This window comes from Xiphophorus maculatus, chromosome 7 (assembly GCF_002775205.1).
Source record: "Xiphophorus maculatus strain JP 163 A chromosome 7, X_maculatus-5.0-male, whole genome shotgun sequence".
In the NCBI taxonomy this organism is placed as follows: Eukaryota; Metazoa; Chordata; class Actinopteri; order Cyprinodontiformes; family Poeciliidae; genus Xiphophorus; species Xiphophorus maculatus.
The window spans coordinates 13423473-13441027 of record NC_036449.1 but is presented as its reverse complement, the minus strand read 5'-3'; the positions used below and the strand labels follow the sequence as shown (position 1 = coordinate 13441027).

At 36.9% G+C, this 17555-nt stretch overlaps 1 protein-coding gene across 1 annotated transcript in view; it reads right to left on the bottom strand.

The window, feature by feature from the left end:
* Nucleotides 1-3549: 3549 nt before the first annotated feature.
* The window catches only part of fam155a (family with sequence similarity 155 member A), an 88828-nt gene continuing 74822 nt past the window's right edge, over nt 3550-17555 (bottom strand). The window contains exons 2-3 of the mRNA XM_005798136.2: nt 9321-9492; nt 3550-7624 (exon numbers count right to left, since the gene is read on the bottom strand). Coding sequence (XP_005798193.1) covers nt 7323-7624; nt 9321-9492 — 474 coding nt within the window. The 3' untranslated portion in view covers nt 3550-7322. The remainder of the gene's footprint in view (nt 7625-9320; nt 9493-17555) is intronic.

The window sequence follows — 17555 nt, the reverse complement described above, 5'->3', positions numbered from 1 at the left end:
ATCTTAATTATTTCAATTTGTACATTTGAAACATGTAGGATTTATTGAAATAACATCACAAAATTAAGTTTTTATTCACAGAAATTTTTGTCGTTGAAGAAATTTTGGATTTTCTTAAGGTATTCAATTTAAAGTGCTTTAGAATACAAATATATCACATTTACTGGTGAATTTTGTCCTGCTTCTAGCATCAGTAACTGAAATGAATATGAATTCACTCGTAATAAATAACAGTATGTTAACAAAATATGAACAACTTTCATATTTTGTTTAAAACGGAAAACAATTTACATCTATGTTGGCCAGTGCTGAATATTTTTCATAAAATGTATACTTCTGACCTCCACTGGTGGATGCTGCTGTATCCTTTCTGCTTGATAAAGAATAAGATAGTGACAATTACATTAAAAGAAAATTCACATCCTCCACTCCAAACGGAAAATGATGTTTGCTGTGGGATTAAAAATTTGCATTAGCATTCCATTAATCTTTACATTCACCAGTCGCAAATCCAGCCATCAGCTTCACCTCTAAAAACACATGGCCTTTTAATACCACACATCCACATAAAGTCTGTGCTCTGAATGACAGGTGGAATATAGATGCTGACTATTGGCGGGCTAGTTGAGGATTAGTCAGCTGAGCACTTTATCCCCCTAACAAACGGAAATAGAAATGAGGGCTTTAATCCGAGATGGAACGGCCACTAGTGTGGGGCGGATGAAAATGAAGAATATGCAATTTGTTATTGTTCTCCTGTTTTATAATCTACAGCTGCAACACAACTAGAGGTTTTTATTCAGGCCTGCCGGCAATAAAATTCACCAATGCAAAACAGGCAGCCCATGACGGTGACCCACAATAATCTGATCCACATATGGTGACATGGTTGATGGATAGATGGATAGATGCAGAAGCTGAAAATGGAAACATCTGTGACTTCACTACTGCAAACTGAACCTGCTGAATAAATTTCGAGCTATGGCATTAAATATTAAACAGATGAGTGTGTCAAACTGATCCAGCTGCCCTTGGTGGGTTTTGGTCAGCAGTTTTATAATTAATGATTGGGAAATATATCCATACCTCATGCATAACTATGAATTTGGAATAAATGCTTACAAGATTTATAGGTGTAAAAAACAACATTATCCATGCTGATGGTGTGATAAGGTCAGTTTAGTTAGAAACTGAGGCAGGAAAATGTCTGTGTAGCATTCATTGATAATCTCTTAGTTACACACCCATGGCCTATTTTATCCTCTTGGACGTGTGCCCCACAACACTCGAGTTTACAAGTCAGCACTGCCATCTCATGGCTTATGTTGGAACAGCATGCTCTCTGTTAAGGCCATAAAAAGCTGAGACTGATGACACATTTTCAGCAAGACCTTTATCTATAAGTTATATCTGTATAACTTCTTAGGCTTTATGAAAAAATGTTTCACTTTATCAGATTATCCATCCATCCATTTTCTAACACCTTTGTCCCTTAGTGGGGTCCAGAGGGGTGCTGATGCCTTTCTCCAGCTAACGTTCTGGGCGAGAGGCGGGGTACACCCTGGACATACCGCCAGTCTGACGCAGTTTTAAAGTTTTAAGGTTGTCATAATGAAGTGAATATGTAAATATGTTTGTTTATTCTAGCTTCTAGAAAATACGGAACACAAATGCCTTTGTTGAACATAACATTTCCAGAATGTAGTCACAAGCTGAACTGTAGTGGAGATTTTCAGCAAAACCTTCATCTATAACTTATCTGTATAACTTCTTAGGTTTTGTGAAAAAAATGTTTCACTTTATCGGATTATGAAGATGTTAATATCAGTTTTATGTTGCTGATGTAACGTGTTTTTGCACTGTGAACACTTTTTTGACATTCAGTCTCAAGGCACACCATGCAAAAGTACAACAAAGTTAGAACAGTATCATTATATTTGTATTTATTTTCATTAGAACACAATTTTAGTAATTGTAGCAGTAGTTTTCATACTTTTCAAAAAGATCATGACCTGTGAGACTCTTATAAATCATTCATCTCAAAGTTGTTTGTAAAAAAAATTAAAGAAGTTACTTGAACTAAAGCATCTATAATATTACAATATACTGGTAGTATAATAGTAATAATAATCATAATCGCAATGGTAGTTCTATATGCATTTGAGCCTTTTTCATCTCTAGAATAATAAACTTTTTACCTTCACACACAGAGAACCACAGTCTTTCACAAAAAGGCTGTGGTGCTGAGGGTGAAATCTGTTGGTCTAACTGTGCCACACTGTCTTCAAACATCAGTGATTTAAGACGCTCAAATCAAATCAAAGAAAAAGAAGAAGAAAGTAACAAGGCAGTAACTTAAATAAGACAAGGAGAGACATACATTGTTCAGCATACTAAGGAACACCATTACAACCAAAAGAAGGAAATGAGCTTCTGCATAGATCCACGGGAAAGAGAAAGGAACCGCTGTAAAGACAGAGAAAGTGAAACATTTGTGTTCATTTGAATGGGTTCACTTGAGCTGAGGGCAACAGGCAATAATAGTTTAAATATGTAGGAACAAACCACAGAAATTTTGTTTGTATGTGATGGAAGATGACAAGAGCGTCGCCTACAGCTGCTACAGACCATTTCCATGGATGAAGACTGGATTTAAATGAGCTTACACTGTTTTCTTTAAGTGAAAAGCCTTATAATTTTGACAGAATTAAACATACATTGAAAGTAAGAAGTACTTGTTGCGTGCATGCCTCCATGACCAACAAAGAATGATTCAATTAATTTTATTGTTTGAAGAACTCTTGCATGTAAAAATGAAAACAGTTGATGTTTATGCATGAAAGGACTGGGTTAAAGGGACAACCTATTGACAACACCCAAACCCATGCAACAACGATGAAGATGCATAATACAAACATGCTTTCCATGTCTATGTTTAGATCTATGATGCATCTCAAGCATGCCTGTTAACATAACTGATAAAGTGAACTCACTTGCAAAAATGGTGCCCTGTCTGATCACTTTCCTCCTCCCACTACAGTATCTGGCCCAGGCCAGGCATCCAGGCATGCTTTCTTATTGTTTTCATTCATTTCTGAATCTAACATTCAAATGTCACATCTGAAACCGAGACAGATCAAACCAGGCAGCTGTTTTCCAATTATTTTTAGTCCCATCGTATTTGTATATTCGTACTGAAGCTTTGTTTATTATTTATTTATTCTCAGCTGTCGACAGAGGTGCACAGTCTGTTCCTTTGCTCCTGTCGAACATGACATTTTGTGTGATCAGTGATTGTCCAGACATATTTTCAGTCAGTGTTTGCACAGTGCAGAACACAGATGGGGCCCATTCCTCATTGTCAGGATGTGCAAATTATCAACGGAGGAGTCATTCTACAAAAATTACCTTTTCATTTTTATTTTATGTATAAATACAATGTGTAAAAGTTTGATAAATTTTGTATATACAGTTCTGGAAAAAAAATAAGAGTCCACTGCACTGAACCTCATTGAAAAATTCATGTTTTTTTCCACCAAATATTGATTTCTAAATAAATACTACAATTTTGCTTGGAATTTCAGAGACATGTTGTCAGTAGTTCATAGAATAAAAGAACAATGTCCATTTTACTCAGACATCTTGCTATAAAAAGTAAATTCAGAGAAACTGATCATTTTTTTCCAGAGCTGCATATACAACTTTTTGTGTTTCTGTTGCCCTGTCAAAATGACAGTCTGTGTGGTAAGTCATATTGTCCATATCAAAAACCCCCAATTCTTGCAAGTCACTTAAATTGGATCTCCTACTCGTACTTTAGACGTTGGCAACATAAAGTTTGTGTGATGTATCAAATGCATTTCTAACTGAGTGATTCTACAAACAAGTGAGAATCTTGAGAATCTTTTCTTCAGATGTGAAAATTAGGATGTGAATTTGCAGCATGTTACTCAAAACAGGGTTAACCTTGGTACTAGATGAAGCTCATTTTCCTTTCACTCAGGCCTCCGATCTTATTTACTTAATTTTGTAAGATTTTAGATTTTTTTTCAGACTGGGGATAGCAAAGAAAAACAGAGAAATTTGAGTATGACACTACTGTCAAAAGTAATGCTTGAAATGTATATTTTATGCGAGTGCAAGGCTGCGGTGCAAAATCTAATAGTATTGTAGATCCCTGCAGTCTGAAGACAACTTTTTTTAGTAATATCTATCTAGCAACCCCAATGTGAAGATGTTTGCAATTAGCTCAGAACAAATGAATAACTGAAAACCTAAACTGAAAAATAAATAAATAAATAAAATATATACAGAGGTACAGACATAGCAGCAGCAGCACCCTTCTACCCACAAGTTAAGGGGTAAAAAAAAAATAAAAATCTCCCAGAGCTTAACCATCTTTGATTCCTGTATATCTAACAGTTCTCGTACTGTAGGCCTCCAGCAGCAGCGATAATATAAAAGAATAAATATATCTCTCATCTAGTTGTGGCCCCTGGCATAGCAGCATTTTTGTCACTGAATGTAGACAACTTAAACCAGGATGGGTGGATGGGGAGCTTTTCATGCAAACAGGAATAGTGAAGAGTAATATGGTGCAAGGTCTGAGCAGCAAATCTAAAGATAAGCCAGTATATAAATATATATTGACATAGATGGAATAAAGACGGAAGTAAATTCACCATGTAATGTTATAACCTGATGACATCAGATTCTGGACGGAACATTTCATATAATAAACAAACTGGAATGCGAAAATAAATGTATCCAGCAACATCTCCTTGCTTTTAGCAGATACCTGATCTTCCAGCCACTTTAATCAAAGAGACACACAATAGAAACAGAACTAAGGAAAGAGGTCAGCCCTTAAGGTCACACCATTTCTTTCTAAGCTCACACATCCCAGGCTTAATAAATAAGTAAACTGAACTGACTTTGAGCGTTCATTAACAGTGACATGCTCCTTTCTCTGCGTTTGTTTCTGCTCCTGATTTCCAATTGCAGTAAAAAAAGGCCTTTTGCACTGAAGCTGAATAAATTTCCGTGAAAATAAGAATGAGGCATTGTCATCCCCTCTGTTGGCAAGCAAACAGTAAAACAAGTGACTTTTAAATGTGTCTGACTGTATGAATGACAACGTTTGTTCGGTATTTCATAATAAGCCCTTTACATAATGGAATCTGTGATGCTTAAAGTAAAGAAATACAAACAGTGGGCATGCTACTGGATGTGATTTGGGATTAAATGTGGTTCTGACAATACAAGTGGCCTCTTCTTGCAGAGCCCCCATGCTCTAGCTTAACTGAGGTAAACTGATTGAAACTGCCTTTGTGTTTAGAGATGAGCAAAGGCTACACATCATGGCAGATAGCCAAATTATAATTTAACAAACCTGAATGAGAGTTAGTTGTGTTAGTTGCTAGTTGTGCAAAGCGATTAATATAACATCCAGCCATCATGTTGTCCTTGAATGAAATCGGGCTTGGGGTTAAAATCTCTAAGATGTTCAAGTCTAGTACTTTGTGTTTTTGGCAGAGACGGATCAAGCATAAATAGAACCCTGGGCAATTTATGCCCAGGGCACCGCCCCCCTCAACATATAAAATGGAGGAACTCTTCTTTTTGTGTTCTTGAGGTGGAAGAAAATGCAGTGCATTGAGCAGGAGGCGACTGTTGAATAGTGGTGCCAACTCCCCCTTGACCACACATCCACAAATCAATAGAAAGCTAAAAAATCAATATTTTTATATTTTATTATATAGATGTGTCCCTTCATAATGCCACCCTGGGCAACTGCCAATATAAAAATCGTCAATGGTGCTAAGTTTTAGGGTAGATGAAATGGGGTAACTAAGCCTGACCTAAATACATTTTATTTATTTTTTTTGTTTCTGAACATTCACTGTTCAGAGCAAGTATTTCTATTTTATTTCTTTGGGGGGAGGGGGGCTCACTGTGTGTATTCATAATTTAACCCTATCACAGTCTTAGGTGTAGTGCGATGCTCAGGAGGAGCGCTGCAAATGTAGTCTTCAGACAACGGGAAAAAGGGGGTCAAGGGTTGTCCTGTAAGACAGTTAATTATTAAAACCACATACACACACACAAAAAAAGCTTGTAAAAGCTCATGTGCGGTCAGTGAGACCCCGCTGAACCACGCACACGTTTTTTTTATGAGTAAAACTTGTAAAAAACCTGTGGGGTCAAAATTGGGTAGTGTGAGGGTTAAATAAAGTGTACCAAAATTAAACTATTTTGTTCACCACCTCACATTTGAAAAATAAAATAGATAATAGATACAGAAAAATAAAGGTGTCTGAATTTTGAATAAAAAAACTTAACTGATTATAATTGCAAAGTAACATTTGAGATTTCACCATAAGGGAATGTCAAATTTCACTTTCCTCATTTAGGTTTAGAGAAAATTAAGTGTCTTTAAAGTCAGCATAAGAAAATCAACGGTTAGTTAAGGAAACATTTTAAATAGTATAAGAAAACTTTCCTGAGCCCAGTGTTTGCTTTTAATGGAACACAAAATAGTATTTTGATACTAAATTGTGTTATCTGGTGAATATTGTCTCGCAAAACTAAGTTAGAAGAAGGCCTGTAAGCCTTAGTCAAACAAATACATTTTAATGGAAGTCAGAACCACATTAAAACCCAAAGAAATCCTAACAGGAATATGACCAAACCCCCATGGAGGAGCAGAGAAAATCTGAGGGGCTCTCCATGAAACCATTAGCCTTTTAAGTAGACGTTTTGGCATAGCAACATCCGCTCATTCACTCTCTCACTCTCTTCCTCTCTCTCACACACACATACTTGCTGCTAATTTGTTTTTTCACATTTTCTGTCTTACTTAGAGGAATCATTTTGTTCCTGAATGAGGAAACCACGAAAGAGACGAATAATGAACATTAGAGAAAGAATATGATTATGTTATTCCATAGTCAGCCAGTGCAACAGAAACCAATAATTGGAACACAGTGTAAAAAAGCGTAGAGAAACTCAGCCACGAGGAAGCTGACCTTCCCGCTCAACAAAGGTTGTGGCATTGTCCCTTTTTTCTACCAAAGGGACAGCTTGAATCCCTTAGTTTGTGGGAGATTGTTTCTTTAGTTTATGTTTTGATTGATTTAAGCGTCTCTCATCTCAAAGCATCCCATGTGTTTTTGTTTGTCATAAAGTGTTGCAGTATGTCTACAGGCACACAGCTCCAGCTGTTCGCATCAACCGTCGTCGTATTTTTCCAAGCTGGTTGCCATGGTGAGGGAATCCCCCACCCCCACCTTCTGCGACCTCATATCCTCTCAGCTGCTCCATCACTCCTCGTTGGCGGGGCTCTCCTCCAGAGGCGTGAAGGTGGGGAGGCCCAGTCCTGTTGCATTGTGGGATGCAGTGAGGCTGGCAACAGTGTGTAGGAGGACCAGGACCAGCAGGCAGAGTTTGAGCCGGCTGTTACACAGTCTGCAGGCTGCCGAGGAGCTGAGGGAGGTACGATGCTGGCATGGCGGGTGAGTTCTTTTTAGGGTCCCTCTGGAACGGTTGTCCACTTTTGAATCCCACCGCACATCACAGCACTCTGCATTTGGGTCAACACCTGATGGGTATACTTCCAGCAACCCTGGATGTTTTTAGATAAGATAAAGGAGACAATTTAAAGACTTAATCATTTTTATTTTTATACAAGACGGTGTACTGCTTGTCAAAACCTTTGCAAAATAACAGTCTGATATTGACTGGATTTTTTATGGGGGGTTTTTTTGGCAAATGAAAAGCTTCCAAAATCTTCTCAAAATCCAGTGTGATAGAGAGGGGAAGCATTTTTCTCCATGGAAAAAAATGCTTGTGATCATTGGAAGGCATGACAAGGCAGATGCATATGGAGATCAAATTCTACAAACAGCCTGAATTTTCACTCTTACATTTTGATTTATGCTCACCACCACAGACTGAAGTTCATCAAAGGCTAGCACTACATTCAGAGGTGAGTAGTATCTAGCTACATTTACTTAAGTAACTATTAGACTTGGATGGCAGCTAAAAAGATTTCAAACACTGAATTTTAGCCTTACTTTGTTTATTTTAATAAAACATGATAAAGCACTGATGTTCAAACCACCAAATGCACCCAAATACGCTTATTTTCATTGATCGGATCCGAAAACACCCACAAATGTGTTGCTCCACATGACCACCAGGAGGCAGCATAAGCTATGAAATAGAGCCCCACAATGTCACAGTAGCACACAAGAGGAGCAGAGTTTTACAGTAACATGGCTTTGCATGGTGCGTGAAAGCCGGCTTTGTGTGTGTGGCGATAAAGAAAACTTTTCTTACAGCTGTGAACCGCTGATTTTGTATACTGGTATTTGTCACCAATAAAACTCTTAGCATATCTGATGGGATATTAAAATAGCAATAAGAAACTAGATATGCTAAAATCCTGTTAATGTTTTAAAGAAGTGGTGTCCTAGTCTGACACCAAGTTTTAGCTCAAGGGTTTAGATTACGGTATTTTTAAACGATTGGTTCTGGTAAAACACCTGTAGCTCTGATTGGGTAGCTTCATCTCTGGTGAAACAGCTTTGATTTGCAGGGTCAGTTTTTGACGGTAACATCTATTTTCTTAGGGCCAGCTTGGAAAACTGTATTCCAGCTGTAAATTATTTTGTTGATTGTGTCTTGATTTCCTCTTAGAATCTAAGCTTTTTCACTCTTTATAATGAGGTTCACAGTGACAGAGATAGGCTATAGCTGCAGCAGCTTGAGGCCTGACTGTGTTGTGTGACCTGCTAAAAAGCTATTTGTGTCTGAAGCAAAATAACTATTTTATTCTGCACGTTTTGTCTGCAGTCAGTTCAATGGAACTATGTTGCCATTTGTTTTAACACTATTTACACAGAGAGGCCACACTATTGCACATTAAACATTTTTCAGTTTTCTAGTTACAATTAAACACTTCAGTAAAATACACAGAACATATACAGAATTGTAAAGATTTAGTCTTGGTTTCTCTGGAGGCAATGCAAGTATGAGAAGTTTTATTATGGTCATTCCCAAGGAAATAGAGAGCTTTTTTCTGTGATTTCATCCAGGGAAGTAATTATTTTGACCTTAACTGTGCAAAACATACTAACACTAGGCTAGTACTTCGGCAAACTGCTGCACAAAAACAGCAAGAGCAAAATGTAAGTGTTTTATAAAGACTGTAGTTGCATGTTTTGACACAACAATAAATTTGCAAACACAAATATGCACATTGGTAAAACAGACCAAAAAAAAACGGAATTGCATATTATGGGGTAAATAAATTTTACCTGTGCATACAAAACTTGGGCTGCCTCCATGAATGAGATCATCATTGTCAGGGAGGACAAAGGGGCAACGCTGTTGAACCTCCAGGCAGTACTGGCCACAGGGGATTCGATTGCTGCAGTGTATCTGGGTGGTCTGGAAGTACTGAGAACACAGCCAGGGCTTATAAACCATCTAGGTGGAAGACAGAGAGGTGAGAGGATATTGATGAGTTAGGAAATGTTTTTTTGGATGATACTCACATACACGCACACGCATACGCATTTATGCCACGTTCATACACCGTCATGACCTTTACAGCTATTGATTCACACGAGGCTGTGCAGTTATCCTGTTGATCCTAATATCCACTGTTTAATGAATGTGCTTGTTGCTGGGCAGTCATCAGTTTGTCAGTCAATACTGAGGTATTACCCAACATCCTCTCTGAAACACAGTATCACCAGGTGCACGGCACAGATTTCAGAAGGCTAACGTCTATTTTTAGAGCCGATACAGTGGTGACTCTGAGTAAAATATGACATAAAGAAGCACTTCTATAAAATCTTGATATAAAAAGCCAACTGCTGCAAAACTGCACCCTGAGACAAAAATCAAGCATTTAAAAAACACAACACAACAATTTTCTTTTTTCTAAAAAAAAACAACATATATGCAAGGTCTCAGTAAAAAAAAACAATGAAATGAACTAGATGCGCTTTATTTTTTGTTTTGCTTTCTCCACATTGAGTTGAGAGAATCTCTCATACATGCAAAGGCTGAACCCAACAAAGTGTTTAAAGTCAATGAGGTCAACAGATTTATCTTAGAACCATTGCAGATGTTTTCCTGAAATGGACAAGCATTCAGAAATATTTGTAGGACAGTCTTAACCAAAGCTAATTATCCTGAAACCAGAAAGTGAGTGGTGGTAGGTATGTATCATTTACTCTTTTCACAGCCCTGCACAGCAATAGTATGAGTGGATCAAGACTTACACAGAGTTAAGGGCAAGGACTTTTTCCATAACATGGGCAAAACAAGGGACCAACCCACAAAGGCTTTGTCACCCCCGAGCAAATACATTTCCCAAAAGGGGAATTCCTCCTTTAGCAACACAGGCTAAAACCAGAGGTTGTGTCTGACATTGCTTTGGTCCCAGCTGACCCGTCAGTCTCTTGGGAGATGGCATAATGCTCTCTCTTTTACTCCATGGAGAGGGACTATTCCCCTGTGTGCCAGGACAGAAGGGTACATCAATTGCCAGGTTCTATATGCTGCTGCATTATTCACTTCCTGCACCTGCTCCTATAAAAATTTGAATGAAAGAAGTGGCTGCCTGTTGTCCCCAGATAATCTGTCTGTCAGAAATCTCACCCCATCTTGAAAGGCCACACTGGGACCTTCCAGCACAATGGGAATGATCCCAGGGGATCATGCTGTAGGCTTTGTACAGAGTTTCCTTCCCAACAGTATACCTTAATCTGGGTGTAGTAATCTGGTAGTAGCTCAAGATATATCAACTGGGAAAATGTGTTTTACATGCTGTTTCACTGTTTAATCAGTGTGTTCATAAAACACATTTTGTTTGGATTGTTTCATTGTAATAAATATTCATTATTTCTAAGGGATGGACGGTTTGACTAAAAAAAATGTTTTTTATTTGTTAACATCAATAGTTATTGATTAGTTTTTTTGCTGTGAATATCAAAAATGCTTACAAACTGAGTGAACCTTTTGCGTTTCATCCACAGTTTTCCCTCCTCTGCGTTGTTTTTTTGTTTGTTTGTTTTTTTAAGCAGCTATGAGGCAAACTTTAAAGTGCTGCTGCACCAGTTACTCAAAAGGTTGCTGCTAGGTATCCACAGAATGAGAGAGTTAGTCAGTTTATTCCACTATTCCATTCAGACCATTGAGTAAAATGTGTCAAAACATAAAATTATATATGTTATATTTTAACTTAAGAAAAACTAGCTCAACTTTTAGGTTCAACCACATGAAACAAACATTTTTGGTTTTGGTAGTCAATTCAGTGAACAAACATCTGGGCTTCTTGGACTTGTGATTCACTGTGCGAACAAACATATATGTTTCACTGCAACAAAGTAGGACACAAATAGCACATAAAAAATATTCCCACTTTAATTTATTTTCCTTTAATGTACAAGCAAAGAATAGCTTTAAGTTAAAGTTTGCCTGACCTTATAATATCAAGGTGTACTCAGTAAAGTATACAGTGAGTTTGTGCTTAGACCCAGAAACTTTGTGCTCACAAATGAAAAAAAAAATAAATAAATAAATAAAAAAAGCTGGCCTTTTAATCCAGCCATGCAAATAACATCAAAATGCATTAGCTTATGATCCTCTGCAAATGATGAAGAAGAGACAAATTATTTTTGGTTAGTGCCTTATTCTTAAGCATGTGATTAGGTGCTCCCCTCATTGTGTGGTATTATCATTTGCAGCAATTAACCAATAATTTTCAAGAAGTCCTTGGAGGACTGAAAGGCAAGCTGGCACCTGCTGGGAGTCATTTATAACATGCAAAACAGCACAACTGAACATAGACCCTCTATCACATTAGCATGCATTTTGCTATACTTGTGAGGTTGAATATACACTCAGATAAAAATGTGTACGTTCATGTCAGTGCTTCAGTTTTAATTACATTTAGTTTATCTTATATCCCAGGGAAATCTGAGGCAACTCAGAGTCAATCTTAGAAAAAGAGTTAAACCTATTCAACAAAAATATGACAATACCAAGAAATCAACATAAAGAGGTAAACACAAATACAATCACTCAATAAGCTGTAAAATAATGTCTAATGTTAGAATAAGTAGTCTTTCATTTAAATGGTGACTTCACAAAGATCTAGTGCTTTTTAAGGTATAACTTTGTAACACCAGCCTTATTTTTATAATTAACTTTACTCTGTGGCAATATCTTCTGCATTTTGTGTTTAAAGAACTGAGATCTATTCATGGCAAGAGCTCAGAGTCTTTGTTTTGTGTGAATGACTAGGGTCAACAGTGAACAGTACAATGTCAAGTTAACCAGATCGAGAGTCAAGGAGAACTTCTCTTTAGTATTCAGTATCATTTCATTATTCAGAAGAATCTCAGGAAAACAAACTTGAGGGCATGGTGTTCATGTCAGATAGACAGAAAAACCCACACATGCTCCTGAGACCAATCAAACTTCTTCCTGAGAGGCCCACGACTTGACTGAAACCCAGGATCTTCTTGCCTGTCTAAATTCACATCCATCTGAATCCGTAATTAATTTCAGATCAGTACTATTTATTCTAATGAGGTCTAAATTTAATCACATAGTGTAATTTAGATTCAAACACAGTCCAATACAACCTTAATAATCAACCCTCTCAGTTTTAAGACATGGGGTCATTTAGAGCCTAGAAGTTATTTACTCTGTGTACAGTCTGGCAAAGTAACATTGACCCTGTGTGCGCTTTTTCCAAGTTGCTGTTCGACTGTGATATTGTCCACACTCCTCTTGAGCATCACGCTAACACCGAGGGAGGATTAAAACAATAGAGTGAATTAAACTTTAGCCCTATTGCTGAACTCTGAGGCCCTGTGATAATACTAATCCAATGTGAATCTCTGTTATTTGGACAGAAATGGGCAAGATCAGAAACGCAATTAGGCAGTTTTTGTTTTCTTGGGTGCATTTTTACTTGCTTTTAGCTAAAAATGGAGGCTCCATTGGAGTGCATTGAAACCCTTTTGACCCGCAGCAAAACCTGTTTGACACGAACAGGTTGAACATAAGGAGCAAAATCAAATGCAAATGGCGGCTCACGTCATGCATTGCACTGTGTTGTAAGAATCGTTTTCTTCTGTTTGAATAAGTAACAAATCATCAAGCTATGGAACATCAACTCACATCCTTCAACGAGTCGACGCGGAATAGCATGTTAACATGTTGTAAAGATGTTAGTAAATTTCAGCAAAATCTCAGTATTTGGTTATCCCTTGCGAATGCGCCATATAAAAAGCAGACTTTGGGGAATAATGTATTTATTTGTTGGGATTCCTAGATAATGGTTATCCTGTGTAAATGGGGTTCTTGTTTCATATCCTGATTTGGTTTCTCTTAACCAATCACTAATGCCAGATTATTCCCCTTATTGCACATGCTCATTTTCCTGTCTTTTTCTCCTGTTCATTCTGTACTTCCTCTAACGTAATGTTGTAAAAGTACAAAATAATGTTTTTTATATTTTATATGGGAAGTATTTCAAAACAACAGGTAAGCATGAAGGCAGATCGGGAAGAACCGAGTTCAAAAAGCATCAAAATCAAACAAAGTGAAGCAGATCAGAACTGAGACAAACCTCACATTTAAACAAAGCCATAAAAATCAGGAATAAATGTCAACGTGTGACATAAGACTGTTTGATGTAAAGGCCTCATTTCATCTGCCAAATGGTAGCAGGGCTCTCTGAAAAAGAAAACAGCCTTTTGATCCTTCAGATTAAAAAAAATACGATTCATAAAAATCCTCTAATTTAATTTCCTTATTTTTTGCAAGATGCAAAACAATGTTAATTTAACAAATCATAGGCTTAGAAATTAGTGTAAAGAGGATATTTTATGAAGAAATGTTTTCTTACTTCAAGACATCTCCAAATTCTTTAAAGTCTTAGTTAAGTTTTAAGTCTCTGAAGAGAGACTTATATCTGATCCAATCTGTCTGGACAGCCTGTCGGGTTGCTGCAACTTATGCTTTGGATTTGACTCAATATCCTAAAGTCTAAATTAACACATGAACCTTAAATATATTTATATTATGAAAAAACATTCTAACATGTAAAATAAGTTATTTAAATGCTGTTAATTTTTTCCAAAGCTTCATACTTAGTCCACTATTCAAAAATGTTAGTTTGCACTTATGATCACTCAAACTAGAGATGTGTTAATACTTTTTAAGTCCACAATAAATTAAACAGGACTTGCTATTCTATTTTAAAGAACCCAAAACTTTTTTTTTGTAAAGAATAATAAAAGAATAAAATGCCAGGGGTTAAGTTATTTTTTTACCAGTTTAACTTTAAGGGATAACCATGTGGCCATTAATACAAAGCTAACAATTGCCATTAATCATTAAGATGAACAAATATCCTACACACACCTTGTAATAGAGGAATTTGTGCATCTATGTCAAACTTTAAATCTGTGACTTACTGAAAATTCTTGCTCAATGGTAACATGATAAAGAAATCCAAACTTAGAAGCTGCTGCTAATTTGTTTTGAGGCACATAGACATTTCACAGAAAGCCCTTTTTAAAAGTTCTCCAGTCTGGACTAATTAGAACAATTTTGCAGAGGAAAGAAAGGCAGAATTTTGTATTTGCTCACGTTAATGTTTCTTGACATTAGAATTTTGTTTGTTGATGTAAAAATTGTATAAATCTGCTAAGAATATGGAACACTTTATGTCACTGTAAGAAAATGCATATTAGATTTGGTTGTAGATGAGCAAAGCTAATTTACTACAGGGAATCCAAATCCTTCTGAAAACATGTTCCTCTATGTCAAAGTCTTGTAAAGCTAACTTAGACATATAGAAGTGTGTATCATGGAGATATCTGACATTCCACCACAAAATATCTGACTTACTTCTTTCTTGTGGTAAAAACCCTCCAAAGGAGAGATGAGATTTCTCTGTAATAAAATTGTGTTGGTACTCTAATCTATCTCTCATACTGCATATCAGTTTGGTTATCGGAAAATTCCATGCTACAAAATGCTGCCACAACATACTCTTTCCTCTTGCTCTCCACTGCTGTGCTCACATGTTGGTGACCTGCAGAGGTGAGCCCAGCTGGCTCCTGAATTAGATTATTTCATTACAATTAGGCTAATATCATTGTAGCTGATGGAAGGCCTTATATTCTGCCCTGTACTATTGGCTTTAAGTGGCCCTGGATGGCCCTGTCTTGTCATTGCCTTGTCTTCGATGTTTTATCTGGACTTGCGGCTTAAACTGCTGACAGAGAAGCAGGAAGGGCACAGAATACCAGAAGGTAATTCCTTTTTAACCTATGGCGCAGTGCATGACAACCACACACAAAAATGCACAGGGTCACGGAAGTCATCTCTTTAGTATAAACAAATATGTTCACTACATGAACTTTTTAATTAGGCCCCAACTTCTATTCACTTTTCTAAAATAGACTGAAATAAATTCACACCAAAAGAGGCCCAGAATTATTTCACACTAACAATTAGTGTGAAAAATCAAAACAAGGAACAAAAAGCATGCTTGCATAATTGATTTGCCCCCTGAGTCGTCATGTTGCTTTAACCTCAATGAGACATTAGGAAAGGAAGATTAGTTTCTCTTGTGTTAGGATCAGAAATTATTGAAAGAAACATCTCTTGTAAAGAACCGCTGAAGGGACCGCCTGCAAAGATGACACTTCAGTTTTTAATAAACTCACATGTTTAAAATGACAAACATAAATCTATTGCAGCAATCTACTAAACAATTAATAAAGCTTCTGAATCTAGGAAAAAAATGGAGTATCACTTCACAAAGGGATTGGAAATTACCTGATGTTTTTTTTCTTTCTTTTCTAAAACCTGTCATTTGTTCTAGCTATGTGTGAACTAAGGAGGAACTCAGGATTTCAGTTTATTATAAAACATAACCTCCTGCCGCACTAAGTCCTCATATCCAATCACATAGCTATGATCTTAGAAGATAAGATTTTTTTCAATTAGCTGCTAAAAGGAACCACAATGCAGACCAGGCAGAGGAATGATCGAACAAATAATTTAATAAGCAAACCATAATTGGAGAAGGATTTGAAACTGAGGTGAGCATGACCCTGACCAAAAACATATTGGCTGCAACGGTGAGAAGGAAAGAGCAGTAGAAAAACACTGTGCGGATGTGTGTGTTGAGTGGTGCAGAGGGTGGTCGGTTCAGTGAGTGTTCAATAATTGAAGATGTGAGTGCTGGGATCTACCAACATCTCACAAAATTGCGTAGCAAAGCACTTTTTGTTTGCTGTCAGCATGTGACTTCATGTAGCAAAGTAGGTGTTAACTTCACAAACTGTGATTGATAATATGATCCTATGTTCTCTGTAAAGTCTGGCATTTTCTTTGTGAATGTGTCATTTATTGACCAATGCTTTGCCTTGTCTTGTATTATAACAAGGCAACAAAAATAACCACACAAAAACTCTCAAGATGGCCTGCTGATGTTCCAACACAGACAACATATACACTTAACTTGTAACAAGGAAGTTGATACCTGCTAATATGCAACATAGATGTTTACTGAATATCAATAAATTGATTAATATCCTGAAATACCCATAAATAGCGAAAAGTAGAACAATGGAAGTAAGCTATGAAAGAAGCATTTTTACAGGTACATAAGAAAAAAAATACCATTTTGAAAATAACCGAAAAGTACTGAATATTTTAATCATGTGCACAGATGGAAAAATCATCCTGTCCAGTAAAGCTCAGATCATCATTCAGTAGTTTCATTACTACACTAGATGAAACGAATAATAAATTGAAGCAATAAAGGAGTCATTTATATGGGGTCAAATGGAGGTTATTTGCAGACAAAACTCAGATTCTAGCCTTTGTTATTGTAGCATCATTTCATAACGCTTCCATGGTAATTTCCAATCAAATGGGGAAAAAAAATTGAAAAAAATTGTAGCAAATATAGGCAGAGAAAACACCGCTCACTGACAGAAACAAACCAGTATGCATGATTAAACACTGCACCAACGAATGGATGTGATTGACCATGTAGTAAACAGAAAGATCCTTTGTAATGAGTGTAGTATATTTACTACAATCCTAGCAGAGCAGGCAGCATTTAACAGTCCGTTGTGCAATGTGCATTTCTATGTGTGTAGACTGAATCACTGCATGTGCTTTTAATGACTAGCCCGAGGCACCAGTACCTGGCAAGCATAGAAGCCATGTCAACAGCAGTTATTTAGAGAAAATGTAACGTAGCTAATGATCTCAGCAATAAGACAGACATGAAATAGACATGCAGATTCAGCCAAGGTGGCTTGAGAAGCCAACAAGAAAATATAACTTCAGCAGACTCCAAAAACATCAGGCTGCAGTGTTTAAGGTAAAACCAGCAAAAAGCAAACACTAATACAACTCAACATGAGGTGACTATTTATTTCTATTAATGTTACAAGTGTAAGAGACCTTGCTGTTTATGACCCATGCAGAACAAAAAC